This window comes from Pholis gunnellus (assembly GCF_910591455.1).
Source record: "Pholis gunnellus genome assembly, chromosome: 1".
Taxonomy (NCBI): domain Eukaryota; kingdom Metazoa; phylum Chordata; class Actinopteri; order Perciformes; family Pholidae; genus Pholis; species Pholis gunnellus.
In genome coordinates this window covers 22,040,653-22,059,414 of record NC_136528.1, presented here as the reverse complement: position 1 = coordinate 22,059,414, position 18,762 = coordinate 22,040,653, and the positions used below count along the sequence as shown (strand labels likewise).

At 41.3% G+C, this 18,762-nt stretch overlaps 1 protein-coding gene across 2 annotated transcripts in view; it reads left to right on the top strand.

Annotated features, from left to right (window-relative positions):
- Positions 1–18,762, top strand: part of sox6 (SRY-box transcription factor 6) — a 124,488-nt gene that overhangs the window by 75,112 nt on the left and 30,614 nt on the right. Inside the window, exons 8-9 of one of the 2 annotated variants that reach the window (XM_079164702.1) lie at positions 1,109–1,177; positions 15,224–15,344. In XM_079164702.1, coding sequence (XP_079020828.1) covers positions 1,109–1,177; positions 15,224–15,344 — 190 coding nt within the window. Of the gene's footprint in view, positions 1–1,108; positions 1,178–15,220; positions 15,345–18,762 lie in introns of both variants that reach the window. The other variant, XM_079164701.1, reaches the window with a different exon arrangement.

The following is an 18,762-nucleotide window of genomic DNA, read 5'->3' as shown; positions in this document are numbered from 1 at the left end:
ACTAGCCCCCCTAATGGCTATGAGTCAATTATCAGCAAGGAGTTCACTCAGAGTTTTCCTCACACACTCTCAGACCTTCCTGTGGTAAATGAAGAGATAGACCATATACCTTGGAGTGATGCATTTCGTCATAGTACACTAATAATACATTAACAGTATTGATTCCTTTTTCAATCAATGATGTTCATTTGCAAACTACACTCAACTCTGTAGACTTTGAGGACATTGCAGCCTAAATGAACAGTGATATAAGATATGTTATTATTTGATCTTATTTCAAAATGGAAGAATATTTTTAAAATGGAAAAGAGAGAGGGGGAGAGAGAGAGAGAGAGAGAGAGAGAGCGGGAGCCTGCTGAGAGCCAGAATGTCATCAAGCCATCAAGATACAACACAGTAATTAACTGTTGACACTCGTGAGGAAGCCAGCACAAATTAATCTTGACACATTTGCAGACGACCGATATCTTACAGTGAACACTTTGTAATTATATTTAAAAATTAAAATTAAATGACACTTAAAACTAGGTTGTCATGCTCAATGAAGTGGGCATGTAGAGCGGGGGACTGCTGGGATTAGAAGGATTGCGGTGTGGCTACTCGTCACTCAGGGGCGGCAGGGACGTCTGCCACCCGTTCGTTCACTGCCTGCACCAGTTATCTCCATCATAACCGCGACCGTCTGTCCTGTAAATCATTTATTCTCTTTTACCACTAATTTTGACTGTGCAGTTCAGCACAGGTCATGTCATGTTCATTTGGAAATTGAAAATGTGTTTTTGTCAGATTTTGCAGCAATTTCATTATAAAACCACAGTTTTTCTATGAAAATAAATGTTATATTATTGTCCCATATTAATCTGATGCTTTCTCACCTTTATTATTTTCATTGTAACCACTATTTTAACATATTCTAATGGCCTGGATAGCATTTCAGAGCAGTATCTCTGGTGTTGTACCTGCAGTTGCAGCACATTTCCTACTATATATATAATGTTGTCTTGAAAAAAAACAAAAAAGTAGGCCGATCACATGATTTTAGTTCCTTATTCTCTTTGTTAGTTTGAACCAGGAATTATTTCATTTCTTTACTTCTGTTTCCAACCAGATTGCAAGACAACAGCAGCAGCTTCTGCAGCAGCAGCACAAAATCAACCTCCTCCAACAACAGATCCAGGTCAGTGAATGTGTTTCTGTTGGCCCTCTAACACTCGGCAGCTTACATCTCTCACTCCTTCTACGCTGATTACACCTCCGTGTAATTGGCGCACCACCGCTGTCACGGCGAACCACATGTCTGGATTTAATGGTACGCATCAATAGAATTAGACATTAAAGTAAATATCATTGCTAACTTCTGTTAGCAATGATATTTACTTTTTAAAAATGTCTTGTCTTTTTATCTTTCATTTTTGTGTCACACTAACATTCATCACTCTCATCAAATGTTAATTGCCTGTTGGTAATTTGGGAGGGCTTTAAAATATGGAGGAGAATAATTAGCACATCTTAACGAACAAAAAAAAAGGGAGGGGGAGGGGTGGGGGGCAGCAGCAGCTAATGAGTCCTGTTGATGGAGAAGAGCCTGGAGGTGGTGGGGGACATGAAAGAGGCTGGTAAATGCCTCTGAAGCAAGTTGGTCCCAGAAGGGCAATGTGGTATGCACAATACTGAAACTTACATTGTCATTATGCTGTGTGCCTGACATTGTGCTTTTTTTTCTCCTACTATAATTCCTACATTTATGTGTTGCTCTAGATTTTGACCCATGCATCTCATGCCAGACATTATCAATGGCCTTCGTGTGTGTATGTTTGCCTGTGCCTAATAGTGTGATACAGTGCAGAGTTGTGTAGTGAAAGACCACCCAGGCAGCATGTAGCGGGACATGGTCAGACAGTCCAGGGTTATCCAGAGCTGGTCACTGGCAGCGGTCAAGGCTGTGAGTCTTACTACCCGTGTGGAGCTAACGTTATCCTGCTGGGTGTGCTTAGTGTCAGGCACATCCTTCTCCATTCACCTCCTCCTCCACTGCTTGTTCTTCTTACTGACAACTCCCTATCTTGTTCTTTCGTTTACTTGCAACAAATTGTTCCTCCAGCACCTTTTAGCACTCCTCCCAATACATACTATTTTATTTTCTAAAAAGCAGTTTCTAGCTATGGGGCATCTAACACAGGTTGTTCTCATGACACACTAAGGCAAAGCAAACTTTTGGTTTTAAACATCAGTTCGCGCAACAGACAGATCTACTGCCAGGACATCAACATGCCTCTTTCAAGAGCTCTTTGCAAGAGAAAGGCCATACAGTCAATATCTTCTTGTGAAGCCACACGTCTGGACCTTGCACTTCAACAGTGGACAGTCTATTAGAAAATTCCACTGGAGAGAAGCACAGATCACGACACTCTGTCTAGAAAACACTCTAAAATGAAGTACCTTATACACTACTGAGGGACTAGTATACTCATATTATGGATGGTCCTTCACTTATGCTCATTGAGCATAAGGGCACAGCCCTAATGCATCTCACTTTTAAAGGCTCTTGCTTTCATCACAAAGTTAAAGGCAAATGATACCTGAAAATTCTCCTTGATGCATAGTTTTGAGAGAGTGTGGGGGGTTGAGTGTGCATGGGAATGTACTTCTAAATATCCATTTCAAACACTTGAACAGAGATACAAGTAGAGTCCTTTCTTGTAGAGCCCAGTTAGCCAGCTTCTCCCTTGACCAAATGTGCCACAGATCTTCCCTGATTAAAAGAAAAAGCCACATCAACAATTAAACAAAAGAGTCCCATGGTCGGACCATCTATTCCACTGCCCAGCAGCCTTGGCTGGCTGCACGAAGCAGACAGAACACCTACCGAGAACAAACAGGAGTCACTCTCAATACTTCAAATAAGTTTGATCGTGCAACATTGTTTATCAGCAAGTCTTTTAAAGCAGAAGATGTTCTTTCTCCCTAACCTAGTTCCTCCAAATATCCAGTGTGGTGATGGCCCCTCCTCTCAAGTCAGAGTAGGAAAGACAGTAGATAAAAGAGAGTCAGGGGCAAGTTAGTCAAGCATTTTTGCCACTCTGTTTTCATTACTGCTGCCTCTTAAAAATGCCCTGGCCATTTTAATATATAACAGCTTTGACTTAATTAGTTCTGTAAACAAGCCTCCAGCCTGCATGTTACAGACTTTTAGTAAAGTGGGAAGCAGTGTTGAGGGATTGAGTTACTCTGCTGTTAGAATGGAGAGCACTAAACTTTATTGGAGACCCCAATGGCCATCAAAGTCCTTCTGTTTTGATTTCAGGGAGGAAACCAAGAGAGAGCCTAAGCTAAGGTCTTGTATTGATAATGTAACTGATCACATCAGTGGACATTGTAAACTGCCCAAACAATGAAACCATGGGGACTGCAAGTGCAGATTGTTGTTGGCACACTATATGTGTTATTTCAAGGGGCTTTTGCATGTGGATTGGAGGGAATCTGTAAGAAGTGTGTAGTTATAGAGGTTTAGTTAGTGAGGTTTGGAGGAAGGCAGACTGCAGTTTAATCAAGTTTCCCCTTTGAATAGCCATCTCTCTTTTTATCCTTTCCCATCATTCCTACAAGAGAAGGATAGAGATTTAGTCTTTGTCCTTCGGGATTACAATGTCACTTGTTTTAAGATAACAGATGATTGCAGTTTTAGAGGCTTATCAAAAGTTAAAGCTTCAAGGCTTTGTGTGTTTTTCCGTCAGCTTGTTTGTATTCCTTTAGTCCATCCTCGTCGTTGAAATCATCTTGGCACTAATTCAATCTCAGGATGAGATTAACTCTTGATTTAGTTGAAACACCACCAAGACACGTGTGACAATTAAACATATATATTAGCAGAGACCTGGTTTATCTCATACGTTTCTTAAGTCTCTGAGTCTGTGTGTAGGGACTGGGAGATTACCGATAGATTAAGAAATAATGAGCGCGCTGTTCTGTTTTTGACTCAGGCACACTATTTGAGTCTCCTCTTCATGGCTTTCCGTTTCATAGTCACTCCCACTTTCTCCTGCTCCTAATGGATGAGCAGTCGCAGCAGATAAACAGTTATACAGCAGCATGTTGATCATCAGGGTGTTCACTCTGTTGTCTGGCATTTTCTTTCAAATGCACTTCCTTGTTACAGTACATGAGAGTTAAAGGCAATACACATGAGCAGTAATAGAGTGGAAATGACAGAATATGACATTAAAGTCTCTTTGGTCACAAAATAAAATAAAATGCCCTCATGAGATGTGGAGCTCAAAGTAACTCAAGAGACGGTAGTGTCCATAGCCATGCAGTGACCACCCATCTCCTCACCTCTCACATTTTAATAACCCCAGTTCATGCATTCCTCAAGGATGGGTCTGTTAAGACACAAACCATGGTTTGACTCTCACACGCACGTACTCATACACATGCACAGAGGCAATCGTGTACAGTACACAGGCACACAGGGACCCACGCATTGATGCACACATCAAGAGAATAAATATTGGCGGAAAGGTCAGGGTGAACTTTATCTTCACAAACAGGCTGGGGGAAACTGAGCTCCCCTGATGAAACAGAGGGGCACTTTTAATCTAAATCATTTCATTTAAAGTGTTTATCCAATAAAAATATCACAATATCATGACATTGTCATTTGTCATTGGCTGTGGCATTGATGTGCCAACCGTGACACTGTGAGATCCAGGATCTGAGAGATAATCCATTTCTATGGGCGCCATTGTATACCGTGTTGTTTACACAACTGCTTTTGAAAACTTAAATGATCTGTTCATCAAGGAGGTCTGGCTGTATTTATCTTGCTTTAACCTTTCGTTCTCTTCCTATACATGGCCTAGCTTCAAATTCCAACCTCACTGTATGAACAGTACAGACACATTATCTGTGCCACTGCAGCCTACCTTTAACCTTGTGTCCACAAAGACAGAATGTGTGTATCCCTGCCATTTAAAAAGAGAAACTGGATGTTAAAAGAGAAAGGGCCAGAATATTGTTGTCCACCCTATACGTCAAAGTCTTACAGGCTTTATCACATGTCTTTAATGGTGTAAAGAAACAGTCAGGGGCATGCAGACGTTCGATGGTAAAATGATAAAGGTCTTTCATTTAACCAGCATTTAGCTTTTAAAGGTGGACAATCAAGCACTAGATCTTAAAGCATATGTTTTGAGATGAGACACAGGACAACGGATACTGAGACCGACCTTGGTCTGATAGAACAAGGATATATAGTAATTCTTCACAGGTGAATAGGTCCTTGTTTTCTTTAACACTACTTCTGTTTTAATACAGACAAATTGATCTTACATGCTGTTGTTTACTTTGAGTTAATATAGTTTTAGTAGAGTCAGTTGCACATGGATTTCCCATTTCCGTCTGTTACAAAGAAACCGGATACGTCACAGGGGAAGTTCTGTTAAAGTGTCTTTTGTATTCAGTGGCTGTAGAGTCTGCCCACTTAAAACACGCTGGGTTTTTCTTTTTTTGTATTTATAATGATGGCTGTTGCTTTAGATTGCACCAAAAGTCAATGTAAGGTCTCTGTCACTGAGAAGCAGTTGCCCCCTAATAATTGGCCTGTATCAGACTGTATTATCTGTTTCCTCACAAGCCCTACACAGCCTGATTCCTCTACATTATGTCCTGCAGCAGACTAGTTACCATTTCTATGTAAAGCTTTTTATCTATGTATTACACTTTTCTTTGCTGATCAAATAGTTATCTACCCAGATCTCCCAGCATGAACAAAACAATTGCTATCAAATTGGTGTTTGGCCTGTATGATAAATTGGCTTTTAGTAATACTGTTCTGTAATCACTTCTTTGTTTTGAAAAAATGGAAAATGCATGCTATCCAATCCAATACAGTAAGTGAATGCACTGATTCTGTTTGGTTACCAATTTAGAGACGCAAAGACTCCAAAACTAACATTATGGTAAATATTTTAAATCAATCAGATGAGTTTAAATAAACACAGGGCTGTATGGTAATTGCACAAAGATAATAGCGCTAATTTGTGTTTTCTCAGTTGCTTTTGTTGTCTCCCCGGCACAAATTATTTTCTCAGTGTGAGACTCTTATTAATGCACTGGCAAAAAAAAAAGGCACAGAAATAGACATTGTTAAAGAGAATGTGTAAGTCCCCTAATTAGCACAGCTAGATTGGAACCGTTAGCATGATAATAAGAGAATAATAGAGCAGGGAAATGATTGTGTGTTTAAGTGTGCTGCTGTGTGCACACTTCTCCCTGTGTGGATGCTGCACTGCCAGTGCTTTCCCTTGTGTTGAGGATCTCTGTGTTAGCCTGCTAGTAGGATTATGTGGGGGCATTAACAGCCTAGTCAGACAGGCTTGGCTCTCGCCCAGAGAGGCTCAGTCCAGCATGTTCATCCTCCATTTAAGGAGACTGTTAGCTGATGAAGATGTGCACATGCAAGACTGAAGATAAAAGAAAGCGGTGACCCGACTCATTAGCCGCTGTGATTTAATATATTGACACTTGGATACAAATAATTATATTCAGTGGACTTTATCGGCGGGGAGGGAGGGGATCAATTTAATTAGTTATGAATTGTGACTTCTTGTCAGTAAGCAGAAGAAATGCTGACATTAAACAAACTAATGTGCAATTTAAACAATGAAGCCATCGCGGCCCTGTTAAAATTAATGATGCACAAGAAGGTGTACGAGATACTACCTCAGCAATGTCAGTGACAATTTACAAATTAAGCTAAACAGTTGGTATGTAATACCATTTATCTGTTAAAACAAAGTCTGGCTTTAGGAAAATAAACAGTAGATGCTGTTTGAACGGTCTGTGGGTTTTGTGACATTAGCATATGATGCTGTCTCCTTTTCTTTGTGAATGAAATGTAACAACTCATCACTGGTTTAATTGAGTCTATTTAGAAGCGGTGAAATAAGACGTTTGCTTGCTTGTAATGTGAATGCAGACAAACATAGATCCATTATTGCTGTAAAATACACAATAAAGCCATGCTTATGTGTAATTGGCCTTTGTATTCAGACACCTCAGCAGTTTAAGCAGCGATAATTAAGAGGCTCCATCTGAGAGGTGCCACATGAACGGCTGTAATGTGTGAAATCACACCTGAGGGTCTACTTAAAATTAGTCACCTGAGGGGTTTGTAAAGCAGCCGTGGGACGGGTTAATTTATGACACAAACTTCAAGCCTTCCGTCACTTCACACAAGTGAAAGGAATAACCTACACAAGACAGAAAACTGTTTCATGAAGCTAAATAATCCTGATATTCTTTACATACATTGTACAGACAAATCAGTCTAAATATCACTACAAAGCACCTGTTCAGAGCTCCGCAAACCTTCCCTGGATGAAAGCAGAGCTCCTACACTTAAAGTCCATTGTACCCCGACCCTCGTAGGGAAAATATCAGTTGAGGGAGAACACATCCTCCAGTGTGATGTTGATTTAGTTTCCACTCCCTCGCTGCATGGACTATGTTTTCTCTGCTAATGTTGTGCAAACTGTTTTGTCTTTGCATTGGCTTTGCGTGGCTATCGTCCTCAGCAGTGGGCACACTCACAGGGAGAAGGAGCCGCATTAATGGGCTCTACTGTGTACAGGCAGCCGGCAGGGAGAAAAGGGCGCGTGTTTTCTTAGGACTGGGGTGGCAAAGCAAAGCATTCAGCCCATGACCGATGCAAAAAAGGAGGTTTTTGTTTTTGGGAAACAAAAACCTTCTTTTTTCTTTTGACCATTTTTTAAAATTGTGTCACTACTTTAATATAATTCAACCTAAATAGTGTTTTTCAAACAAGTCCTCATATTACCTCTCTTTGTTTGATCTTTTGTAAAAATCAGGCAAGGATATTTGAGCATGTTTGAAAGTCTCATCGCACTTGTGTCTCCAATAAAGTTGCCCCTCCTGACAGACATGCTGTTTGCTGAACAACAGAATGAGCCCCGTTGTTATGTGTGGCCTCAGCAGCTGGGAGGTAATAGTGAAGACAGAGCCTCAGTCTATGAGGACGAGACAGAGAGGGACAGCCAGCTGTAGTGTGGACAATACCATTACACAATCTAGGGGTGGTCTTCTGTTTTGCAATTAGAGAGAATAATGTTTCCCATAATTGCAAAAGAGTTTTTTCCGACACATTTTAAATATATGATGAATGAAAAAGGAATGCTTCATATTGAAATATTATAGAGGCATGGTCAATTCTAAAGGGAATATATATATAATTACAATTCTTTTATACAACACCAAATATTGTACAGATAATTTGTGTCTTTCTAGTTGCTCCAAAGTGTTGAAGATGTGACATTTTAAACCTAAACAACCACAATATTTGATAAGCCTCACATTAAATCCCTCTATTTTCCACTCCCCCTACCCTGTTCACATCACATGGTTGTAGCTGGCTATCTGACTAGCCCATGTCCAATGTTCTTTAGTACCACACTCTCCCCCCTGCAATGAGGGTCTGAGGCATTTCACTTATTTTCATTTCCATATAGCGAGGATGTATATGCAGGATAATGATGCCGGCCCCAAACCCACTTGTGCGTTTGTTTATGTCTGTTCTCTTCTTTCCCGTCATTACACATGCTGTTTGAGGGAGTCCCCGTGGATTTGGCCAGTTTACTGCGAACCTTAATTTTATGGCCAGACCTTGACAATTTTTTTTAAAATTCTTACTTCCATGTATGCCCCTACCCCCCAAAAAAGAGCCGATATTCTTTGGAAATATAACACTGAATTTCCTGTTAAAAATAATCTGCATGTTAAGGGTGTAAAGCAGGATTGTGTTGCTGTGTGCACCCAATTCATTGTGTCAGCGTTTAGGAATGCATTTTGCTTTTACTGTGTTACACACACAGTGTAATGTAATAGAGAGCTGAAGCATGAAAACTATTTTTGGTCACTTAAACATACACCAATGAAAAAGCTTTAAAAGGTAAGAACATATCTAACGGCTTGACTTTGATATTCATTTTCAAAATAAATCTTTTTTTTTATTTCATTGAAATAATTAGTACAATTTTCTTTATATACACAATTTATACTAAACCTACACAGATCACATTTCATGACTAAAAATACTTTTTTTGTATCAATGCATCATTTAAACGTTCTTGCCCAAGCACTGACTTGTATCTATAAATGTGTTTAACTTATTTCTGTCTGCCTATTTTGCACCATACTTGAGGTCAAGCTGTTATTATTTTTCCTACAACATTTAATACTGAAACTACATTAAGCAGTGTGCAGAAATGCTGTAAATGCCAGGCAGTGTATTTCAGCAAACAGTAGCCTGCCGCTTTATCCAGAATTGTACGGAAGTTAGGAGGAGCGAGGAGATGGAGGAGGGCTGGAGTGGAGGGATTTGGGGTGGGCTGTGTTAGGCGGGTCAGAGGGATGGAATACCCTGCTTTCAAGCTCCCATCGACTTAATATAGACATATTGGAATGGCTGTTTTCCAAGAAGGCTTGTTTTACTGTGTAAGGAATTAGTGGAACAAGAAGTCATCTATTGGTTGTTCCCTCTGGTCTGACCTCACTCAAGTGTCTGGATTTGCTGCACTTTATCCTGAACAGCACTCAGTGTAATACACACACAGGCATGACTGATGTGCAATGTTACACTTAAACCTGAGCAAACAGTGCCTGCTGTCAGGGTTAAAGCTGCACCCCAACAATTCAGAGAAATTATTATGGGGCTTTTTTTTCAGTCCAGTGCTTGTACACTGTTGACTTTTTGCTTTAGCTATCTATCTTTGACTTTCGTGGGGAAGGCTGCTGTGCAACGACTGCAGGAAAGAAGTGAGGGGAAAGGTCGGAGACTTGACCAGGACAAGGGCCCTTTGTTAGTGACCTGAACCCCTCCAGTGTATTTGCCCTCCCCAATTCCTGTGCGCCTATTTTCAGAGCAGGAAAGCTGGAATAATGTGCTTCAGTCTAGTGGGTGGTAATAGGAAGACCTGAACTCTGGAGCATCAAAGTCGGGTGCAAATGTATTGATCTATTTGTCTGATTACCATTAGCTACAGACAAATCCAAACGCCACCACATCTCCGTTCGATCAATGTGTGCCTCTGCTGCGCGAAGTAACTGTTCAGTGTATGCAGTATAACCGGCTGATAAGTGACCTGTAGTGAAAGAGTAATATGTGCTTAAATACCGTTGTTTCATGGGGGAAAAAATCCTGAAGCAACACAGAGGATTCAACAGCCCAGAAGTGCTTCCACTGAGTGATTTTCCTCCTGGTTAGGCTCCAGTACAGTGTACACCCAGCGGGCTGTGTACACAGTGGCGGGTGTTAAACATATCCTGCTGTCTAGTGTCAGTTTTACTGTGTAGGCTGCTGTTGGGATGTAGCCAGACGTGCCAGCTTCCTCAAGATCACTTTCCCTTTAAATGGATCACAAAAGGTGATTTCTACTCGCAGGCGTTCGGTGTGCAGCTCAGCGGAGAGCGGGGGGGGAACAAAGTGTGAACTATCAGTTCTTACAGCAACAGCTGGAGTCTATCCTCCCTGGGTGAAATTACAGAACCCCTTCTATAGAAAATGTGAAAGAGAAGGTTAGCGAGAGCTGCGGATCTGACAGCTACTAAAGTGTGGAAGTAATTTTATTAAAATGAGATGTCAGTGAAACTTGAGTCCTCTTCCAAATGATTACTGGAGATTGTGATCTTTTCCTAATGGGAAAGGCGCTTATTATAATTGAAATTATTGTACAGAATTAAGAACATCATCACCATGAGCTCATCAGCAATTTTTGGCAGCTTGCAGTTGTATTGTTGTCAGTATGTTTATAGAATACTTGAAGGGGTTTTACTTTCACAAGTCTCCTATGCAGATTCTATCCAAGATAAGCATATGTGTCAGAGGGGTTTTAAAAGGTGTCAAGTAGCAATTAATCAGGATGTTAAACCCAGGATCTCACGGGTCCTTTCAACCTAATAACCATGAACCCCAGTGAGAATGAGGTAGGTGTTAGTCTTTTTTGCCCCTTTTGTCTTTTAATCTTGTTAATACTGACTGATTCTGGCAGTAAAAACAAAAACTCTCCCAGTTTCCTTCACATGGCGCATTGTGGTGCATAGCGAGTAGCAAACTTGAGTGTGGATCAGTGCATGGAAGTGTAAGGGGGTTCAGAGGGAAAGCCAGCAGGGGGGTTTAAGGCCTCCCGGGTGCTTTGTAGAGGCTATAACAGACAGTGAGGAACATGGGTGTTGACAGGGGCCCAAGTCGGTGCTGTAATGCGCTGTACATCTCCATTAGCACTCAGTGTTTTGGAGCCGCTTGCTCGTGTGTTGTAGGTGGATGCTTACATGTCTATAAAAACAACACCACTCACGGCACAAATACCATATAGCATTACCTGAGCTTAATACAAGTCTGTAAAAAAATTGTAAAAAGTGAAATGTTTTTTCAATCACACAGCTTGTCAAAAAATAATTATAAAAGTGCATCTTTGATCTTGTGCTATTTGTATTTCACCACAAGTAAGCCTTACAGGAATAATAAAAAATAAATCTATTAGTTGCAAGAGTACAGCATTCATGGATTAATGCAGTATTAAAGCTAGATAATTTGAGTGTGTGTGTGTGTGTGGGTGTGTGAATGTATCTTGTAAGTGCTAGGATAAATAAAGGGAGCTCTTTCAAGTCCACCCCGTCTTTTTAACTTTGTGCATTTACATATCAGAGATGAGTCGTCTGACTCGTCGTCTGCAGTCAGACCCTATAGGATGGGCTGCTATTGTAAACCATTGTACAGTCAGCTGATCGACTGTAAGTGATTTCTTGTTGAACTTGGTTAATTTGTACTCTTTAAGTTTTATATCCTGAAATTAATGATCGAGTATATGATTGAAAAGAGGTTGAATAAAGTATTTCTCAATAACACACACAAGCAAAACTAAGAGAGTTTATATTTCGCAAAAAGAAACGTGTCAAATAGTACTACTAAGGATAAGGTGTGACTGAACTAAATATTGCAAAAATAATAAATTGTCCTGTAATTATTTTTGGAAATAAAACTAAAACCGTATTAGTTTTTTAACAAAAAGTAGAACTGCAAGTTGGTTCTATTTATCAAACACCAGCGTCTCCTTGAGAGTGAAACAGATTGCGTGCTGGCCTGATACAGACTTCATCAGGTCATCTGAATTGATGATACATGTTGCAAGGAGGCTGAGTTCCCCCAGAAACCTCTGTTGGAGTGCTTGCTGGCAGAGACGGGGGCCTCAGCCAAGTCTGTCTGACTGATCACTACAGATGCTCCTCTTCAAGTATTCCGAGTCAGATCCTTAGTGCTGGGTCTTGAGGGACAAACAATAGCACCTGTTCCTCATAAGATAGCCCATTCATGTATCTTTAATGAAGCCTGGGGGCAGATGGTGTGAAATGACATTATCCAGTACTTAGCAGTGCTAAGACAAAGGAAGAGCAGTGCCAGCACAACAATGCCGCTGTATTTACGAGGAGAAGGGGGGACGCTGCCCAAGTGCCCAGCTCACATCTGCTCCACTTCATTCTCAGACTCCTCAAGATCATCTTGGCAATAGAAATATCCTGGGCACTCAGCCCATACATAGATGAACTTGAGGGTAACTCTTAACGGGAGGGGGGAGGTCTGGGTTTGTCCTAACAGAGGGAGAGTGGAAGCCACACATATGAACACAATTTGTTTCTGTGTGTTTTTTTTAATATAGTTCTTTATTTTTTTTTTTTCTACTTCTTCTACTTTACTTTAACAGTCAAAAAAAGCACTTGTGAAAATGTTTTAATCTGCTCAGACACTGAGCCAGCTGTTAATTGACAGCTCAACTAACCTCCACTGTTTGTTGCCACCTTGAAGCTCCTCAGATTTTGATTTGCCTTTCTCTGACATTAGTTGCCGTAAATTAAACTTTAATGCGCGGAGCTCATTACTGCAAATCACAGCTATTCAAACTCAATGCATTTATTTCCCCTTCAACGCACATTTACACTCTGCCTTGCCTCGGTGAATCTTGTATATTCTGCTCCATATTTTAAAATAATAAAAGTAATAAAAGCTGATATCGCAGATACATTTAGTACTGGAGAGAAATACGTCCAAGTCTGATGCCTTTTGCTGTCTGTCTCTCGGTGTATATAATCTGTAGACATCTCTTGTATGATTTAATTCAATTAAATGCATTCACATTGGTCTTATAAAACAATGTTTGATTGTGTGAATCACAAAATATTGAAATGGCTCTTTCATTGTTTAGCATCATGACACATTTTTCCTCACATGAAGCAGCTGGTCGTGGATCAGTTTGTTTTGCTGGTTTTGATTTGAAGAAGTATGGTCAGAATTTTGTTTATGAGCATCTTTTACATTAGACCAATAAAGTTGCCCATGTACAGCGGTCGTGCAAAGATGTTTTAACTTAGGAGAGTGTTTATATATATATCATTTTTGACAGTCAATAAGTTAGTTTCAAAAAATAGAAGTAACTTCTAATTTACTGCTGAGGCATGTTAGTTAATTCATGAAAATGGATGAACTACCCTGCAACACATGTAACATACTTGGAGCGATGTGGACTTAAGGGAGCCCTTTTCTGCCCTGTGACTACCGCACATTCAGCAACAGACTCCATCTGGTTTTACAGTCCAAATACACAGACAGAGAAAAGCTGTGTTCCCCAGTGTTCCCCCCGCCTGTCACTGGCCCTACCTCATGTTGTGACATTAATTATTGTGTTTTTCCATATGTTCCATACATGCAAGGCCAAGATTCATCTTTCATCCATTCAGCCTGGAAACTTGGAACTCGAATCCCTATAAAGCAATGTTTTATTTAAGGTCATTTGTCGCAGTCTCCTTGGCCATTTATTTTTCTTCAGCAACAGCACATTTTACAGATTTACTTTTGGAAGAATTACATACTTTTCTATTCTTCTATAATGCACTTTCTGCACTTGCACTTCTGTAAAAGCTCAGTAGGCATAAAATGGTTCTATTTATTTAGTTTTCAGTCTAGCTCTGCACCTCTAGACAGATCAATATAGTAGTTTTAAGTAGGTTTGGCGTGCTAGCTTTGAGAGAAACTGGGTGCGACTAAGCCAGGAAAGGGTCTTCAGGGGGAGCAGCACACGCTGAAAAAGTGGATATCATAGCAGACCTCAGCCAGAACATGGGGGGAAAAGTCATTGCTCAGAGCAGGTTGATTTCATGCCCCAATGCAGCGGCAGTAATTGCACCCAGACCCGTTTTATTGCGAGTTGATTTTAAGGAGGGCTGAATGGAGAAACATTCTGTAAAGTGTTTATTTTGGGGGATGACCTTTATTAACCCATTTTCCAGGCAGGTTCCCCTGAGGTGGCCTGGCTCAGTGCTAGATTAACCATCGCAGGCCCATGGTAGCCGTGCTGCTCCCCATCATAGAGTTTCAGGAAGCAGAGAATGACAGTAAGATTGGACCTTGTAACATGTGTGCAAAACCCCCACGCACCACTTTTGAGACGTAAGCTACTCACCAACCCCTGACACACACATGCAGTGGGTTTGGGTTGATGTTCCCAGTAGGCAAGTCAGCAACAGACTGGATGGTGAAGGTTAATATGTGAGTGGAATAGACAGTCAGAGAATGACATTAAAATGAAATACAGCAAGCGGCGAGCATTTTTCAACTGCCTGCTATTTTTCCTTTGCTGAAAACTGTTGTAGTAAATTACTGGATTGTCTTTAGGCTTTTATCATCTAAATAAGTGGTCATCCAAGATTATGTGAGAATTTGATCTCCCCTTGAGGTGAGGGTCTCCTGTGTAAAACGATCAGCAATCCTCTTGCTAACATGTTGTATACTGCAACAGCAAGCGTGCCGGTGAATGCTTCTCTCAACACGTACAGTAATTCTCGAAAGAATCCGTACGGACCTACTGAGCCTCTCTGCTCTCTCTCCTGCATGTTGCTTTTTCTAACGGATGCTGGAACAATATGTGCATATGTGGGGGTCTTTGATGTACCGAGGTGAAATTGTGGTTTGGATTAAGGGCAGGCGTAGCTCGGCCAGGTATTGTGTGAGCACAGGAGGGCCGTCAGGGCCGCGGAGCCCCTGTCAGCACGCGTTAGCAGGAGCTGTGATCTGGCCTCCCTCTGAGTGGGCTCTGTGTTTCTGTGTACCATGCCTATGCTTAGGCCTCTCTCTGATCTCTGCTCCCTATCTGTTCAGCAGGTCCAGGGTCACATGTCTCCGCTCATGATCCCCATTTTTCCACACGACCAACGCACTCTGGCAGCAGCAGCTGCCGCCCAGCAAGGATTTCTCTTCCCTCCAGGAATGTCTTATAAGCCAGGTATGCAACTTAAGTATTCATTTTGTCCTCCGCCTTTTCTCTCTACTTGCCATGTCCTTTTACCTTACACTTAAATTCATAATTATGATTTTTTGTCTAAAAGTTGCTACACTCGCACAGCAACAAACAAATGCTTGATTCACACCTGAGGCAGCTGGCATGCTCGGCTCTATCTGAACTTGGACTTGAGACTCAGGACTGGGAATGTTATAGTCCATGTGGAACAATAGATATAGGGAGAGAAGCCAATGGAACGTCAACACGTCTTCAACATTAAAGAATATTTCAGGACTGCGCTGGCTCTGCAATTGTTTTGTATCCACTGTTGGAGGTCAGGGAGATGAACCCTGCATGAAAAGTCTTCCCCTTGTTATATGCATAGAGAGCAACTCCTCTCTCACAGTTTGACACAAGTATGTCTTTTGATAGTGAAATTAAGTAATTAAAAGACAATTACTAGGTGGATAGGTGGGATGATGTCAGGAACAGGTTTTTCTACATGTATAACTGTTTTTATTGCCTGTAACAGCATGCCTCTTTCTTTCCCTTTGTCTGTTTGAATTAAGCAAAAGAGAAGCCTTCCACAGCCTTCAAAATAGAAAAAGGTTTTGAGAAAAATTGTTTCAACATGTTAACCAACGCCCTGCCAAAGCAGTAACCTCATACACCCTTATATCCTTGAGAGAATTAAAGATGTGCCACCACATACTACTGTATTTATTTTAAATATAAAAAGAAATAGCCATGGCTTAAAATGCTTCCTTCTTCTCAGTCTAACCTTTTACCCACCTTTAACTTGGTCCCAGAGCCTAGCAATTGTTTTTAGATGTGTCTCTTAGTTATCTAATCAAATTAAACTGCATTTATATGTTTTTTTTTCACTCCCATACATGCAAATAAAGATACAGTGAAAACCTCACTGCCCAGGGGAAAAGTATTTATGAGTCAGCTTGAAAAAGGAAAGTCCTCCTGGTTGTTATAAAACAGTACTGGAACAAGGAAAAGGTCTAAAAACAGAAAAAGAAGCACTGGGAAGTCAGCAGGTTTGCAGCAGAACATTAAAAGGTGTGGTAGTGCAGTTAATGAATTAACTATAAAACCACAGGATGAAAAAGAAAGTCAGCTATTTTGGAACTATGGAGCCATGACAGCTTAAACAAAGTGCCTGAGGGGGAGTCTTTTACTTGTGTGCTTTCTGCAATAGGTCTGACATGGAAAATGTTTTAGTTCAAATAACAGGAGCTATTACGGAATCATGGTCAGGGGTCGCCATGTGTATAGGTCCTGCATAATTCATGAGTTCATGAAGAAAAAGCAAAGGGGGTCTGAAAATCACTCGTGTAGTCAGGAGAGGTATTTGAAAACCTCTATTATTTCTCCACGGCCAACACAATATACTCTATATATCCAGAAAGTACAATGTTATCACCACCACCTGCAGTGTATACAGGATGCTGCCGTGTCCTTTCTCCATGAAGTGAGTGGCCAAGCATTCACTTCCAAGACTAAGGCACACTAATCTGATGTTATCATTATGAGAAAGCTCCCAGGGACCACTGCTTATGACCCCAAGCCCTGTGGTGCTCACATGGCAACAGAGTCATTCTGGCACCGTAGTGGTAAGTCATCACCCCATCCACTGGCTGTGCTCAATGGCCTGGTGTTGCATGGTAGACAAGCACAGTCATAGAAACATCAACTCATCTTCTAAACAAATAGACTTCCCTGTCTGTTTGCCCTGTTTACACAGACATGGTGGCATTCAGTCTGATGTGCCTCTAATGGACCTGCAGAATGACCCCATAGTCTTTGGGCTCCTCTGCCAGTCTTCCACATAGACATCCTGCTGACAGTTGACATTTCCCTTGTGCTATTTTATTTCAAATCTTGTATTTTTAGGTTTTTAGGACAATGTATTTTGTTTTTCTTAATTAAATTAAGTTTGGTGACTTAAGTTTTTTTGTTTTACTCCATCTGATATTTCTTATTTTCATGTAAGCCTGTTTGTCTGCTAACAGCTTTGGTATTTCAATAGAATGTAAAAGCCAGTGAAAAGAGAAGATCAAGTTTGAGGATTGTCGTCATATACTTCATTCATCATCATTTGATCTGTTCTAAGAAAGGTCTCCGCTACATCTGTCAACCCTCAGCAGATCTATGACTTATATTTCATGGCACTGCATGAGCAGGGAAATATAGCCTGATGTGACCATGGCGTCACCTGCACCCCCACCCTTTGCATTCAGAGTCCAGGCTCTGGGCATGGGACCAGCCATGGCCAGTAAAATAAAAAACACAGTTTTAAATGTAATTCCCTTTCACCAGTGACATTAACCTGGCACAGCGCCCATTCTGCTGGAGTCTGGTGCCTCGACTGTGTGCCCCCAAGACTGAGACCTTGGAGCCCGAGACCCCCCAGCAGTGGTGGTGTGCTCACTTAGCACATGACCCTCCCCAGGTTTCACATGACATCCAAAGACATCCAGCCATTTATTATTCCCAACCCCTACGTCACAGACGGCACAGAGAGAGGGAGACGGAGAGAAAGCGATACCAAAAAAAGGGAGGTGTAGAAATAACCACAGTGTACCCCCGCACATCCAAGCCAGCACTATTTGAAACCACTTCTGCTGTGTGATTTTATTTGCTACTAAATGGGGATTGAATTTCCATGGCCTGTATCACATTGTGCTGTGCTGTACAAGATTGCAAAGTGAGGCGAGCAGGCGAGGGCAAAGTGAAAGAGAAGGTATATACATTTACCTTGTCTGTGGCTTAATGGCTCCATATGTTTGTGAGAAGAAGTGACAGGCAGAAGTGGGGTCTGAGCGAAGGGCAACTACCCCTCCCCACTCCCTTTGTGCACCCCACCTCCTCCAGACACATCCTTTAACCCCCCCCACCCGCCCATGAACGCTGCGCTGCCGAGTCTCACTGGGGCTGTTCTGTCCGTCTCAACACACTAGGTTGAGTGTGTGAAAGTGTCTGGTACTCGGTTATACACCCCCGTGGATATCATTCATGCAGCAGCCATTTTTATATCCCTTGCTGACAAACGTGCTGATGGCAGGCCAACAGTAGTGAGTAGTAATAAATAGAGCTACCATTTGGACACCCATTCTTCCTTGCTTGATCACAGTGATACGCGAGTTAAGAATGTGTGTGTTTTTTTTTCAACCTTGTTATTGTGACTACACACTTGTTATAACCAGTTCGCATACAAGTGCTTTCACTGTGCTGCCAAAGCTATCACTCAGAAACAAACAATGTAGTGTTGAACAATAGCCAGGCAAGTCCACAGCTGTATGAACTGCCTGAGAGAACATGCTGGTCCTTTACAATTCTCTAATGAAATACCTGGGGAGATATTCAACATGTATTCTGAACACAAACACACACACACACACATGAACCTTAA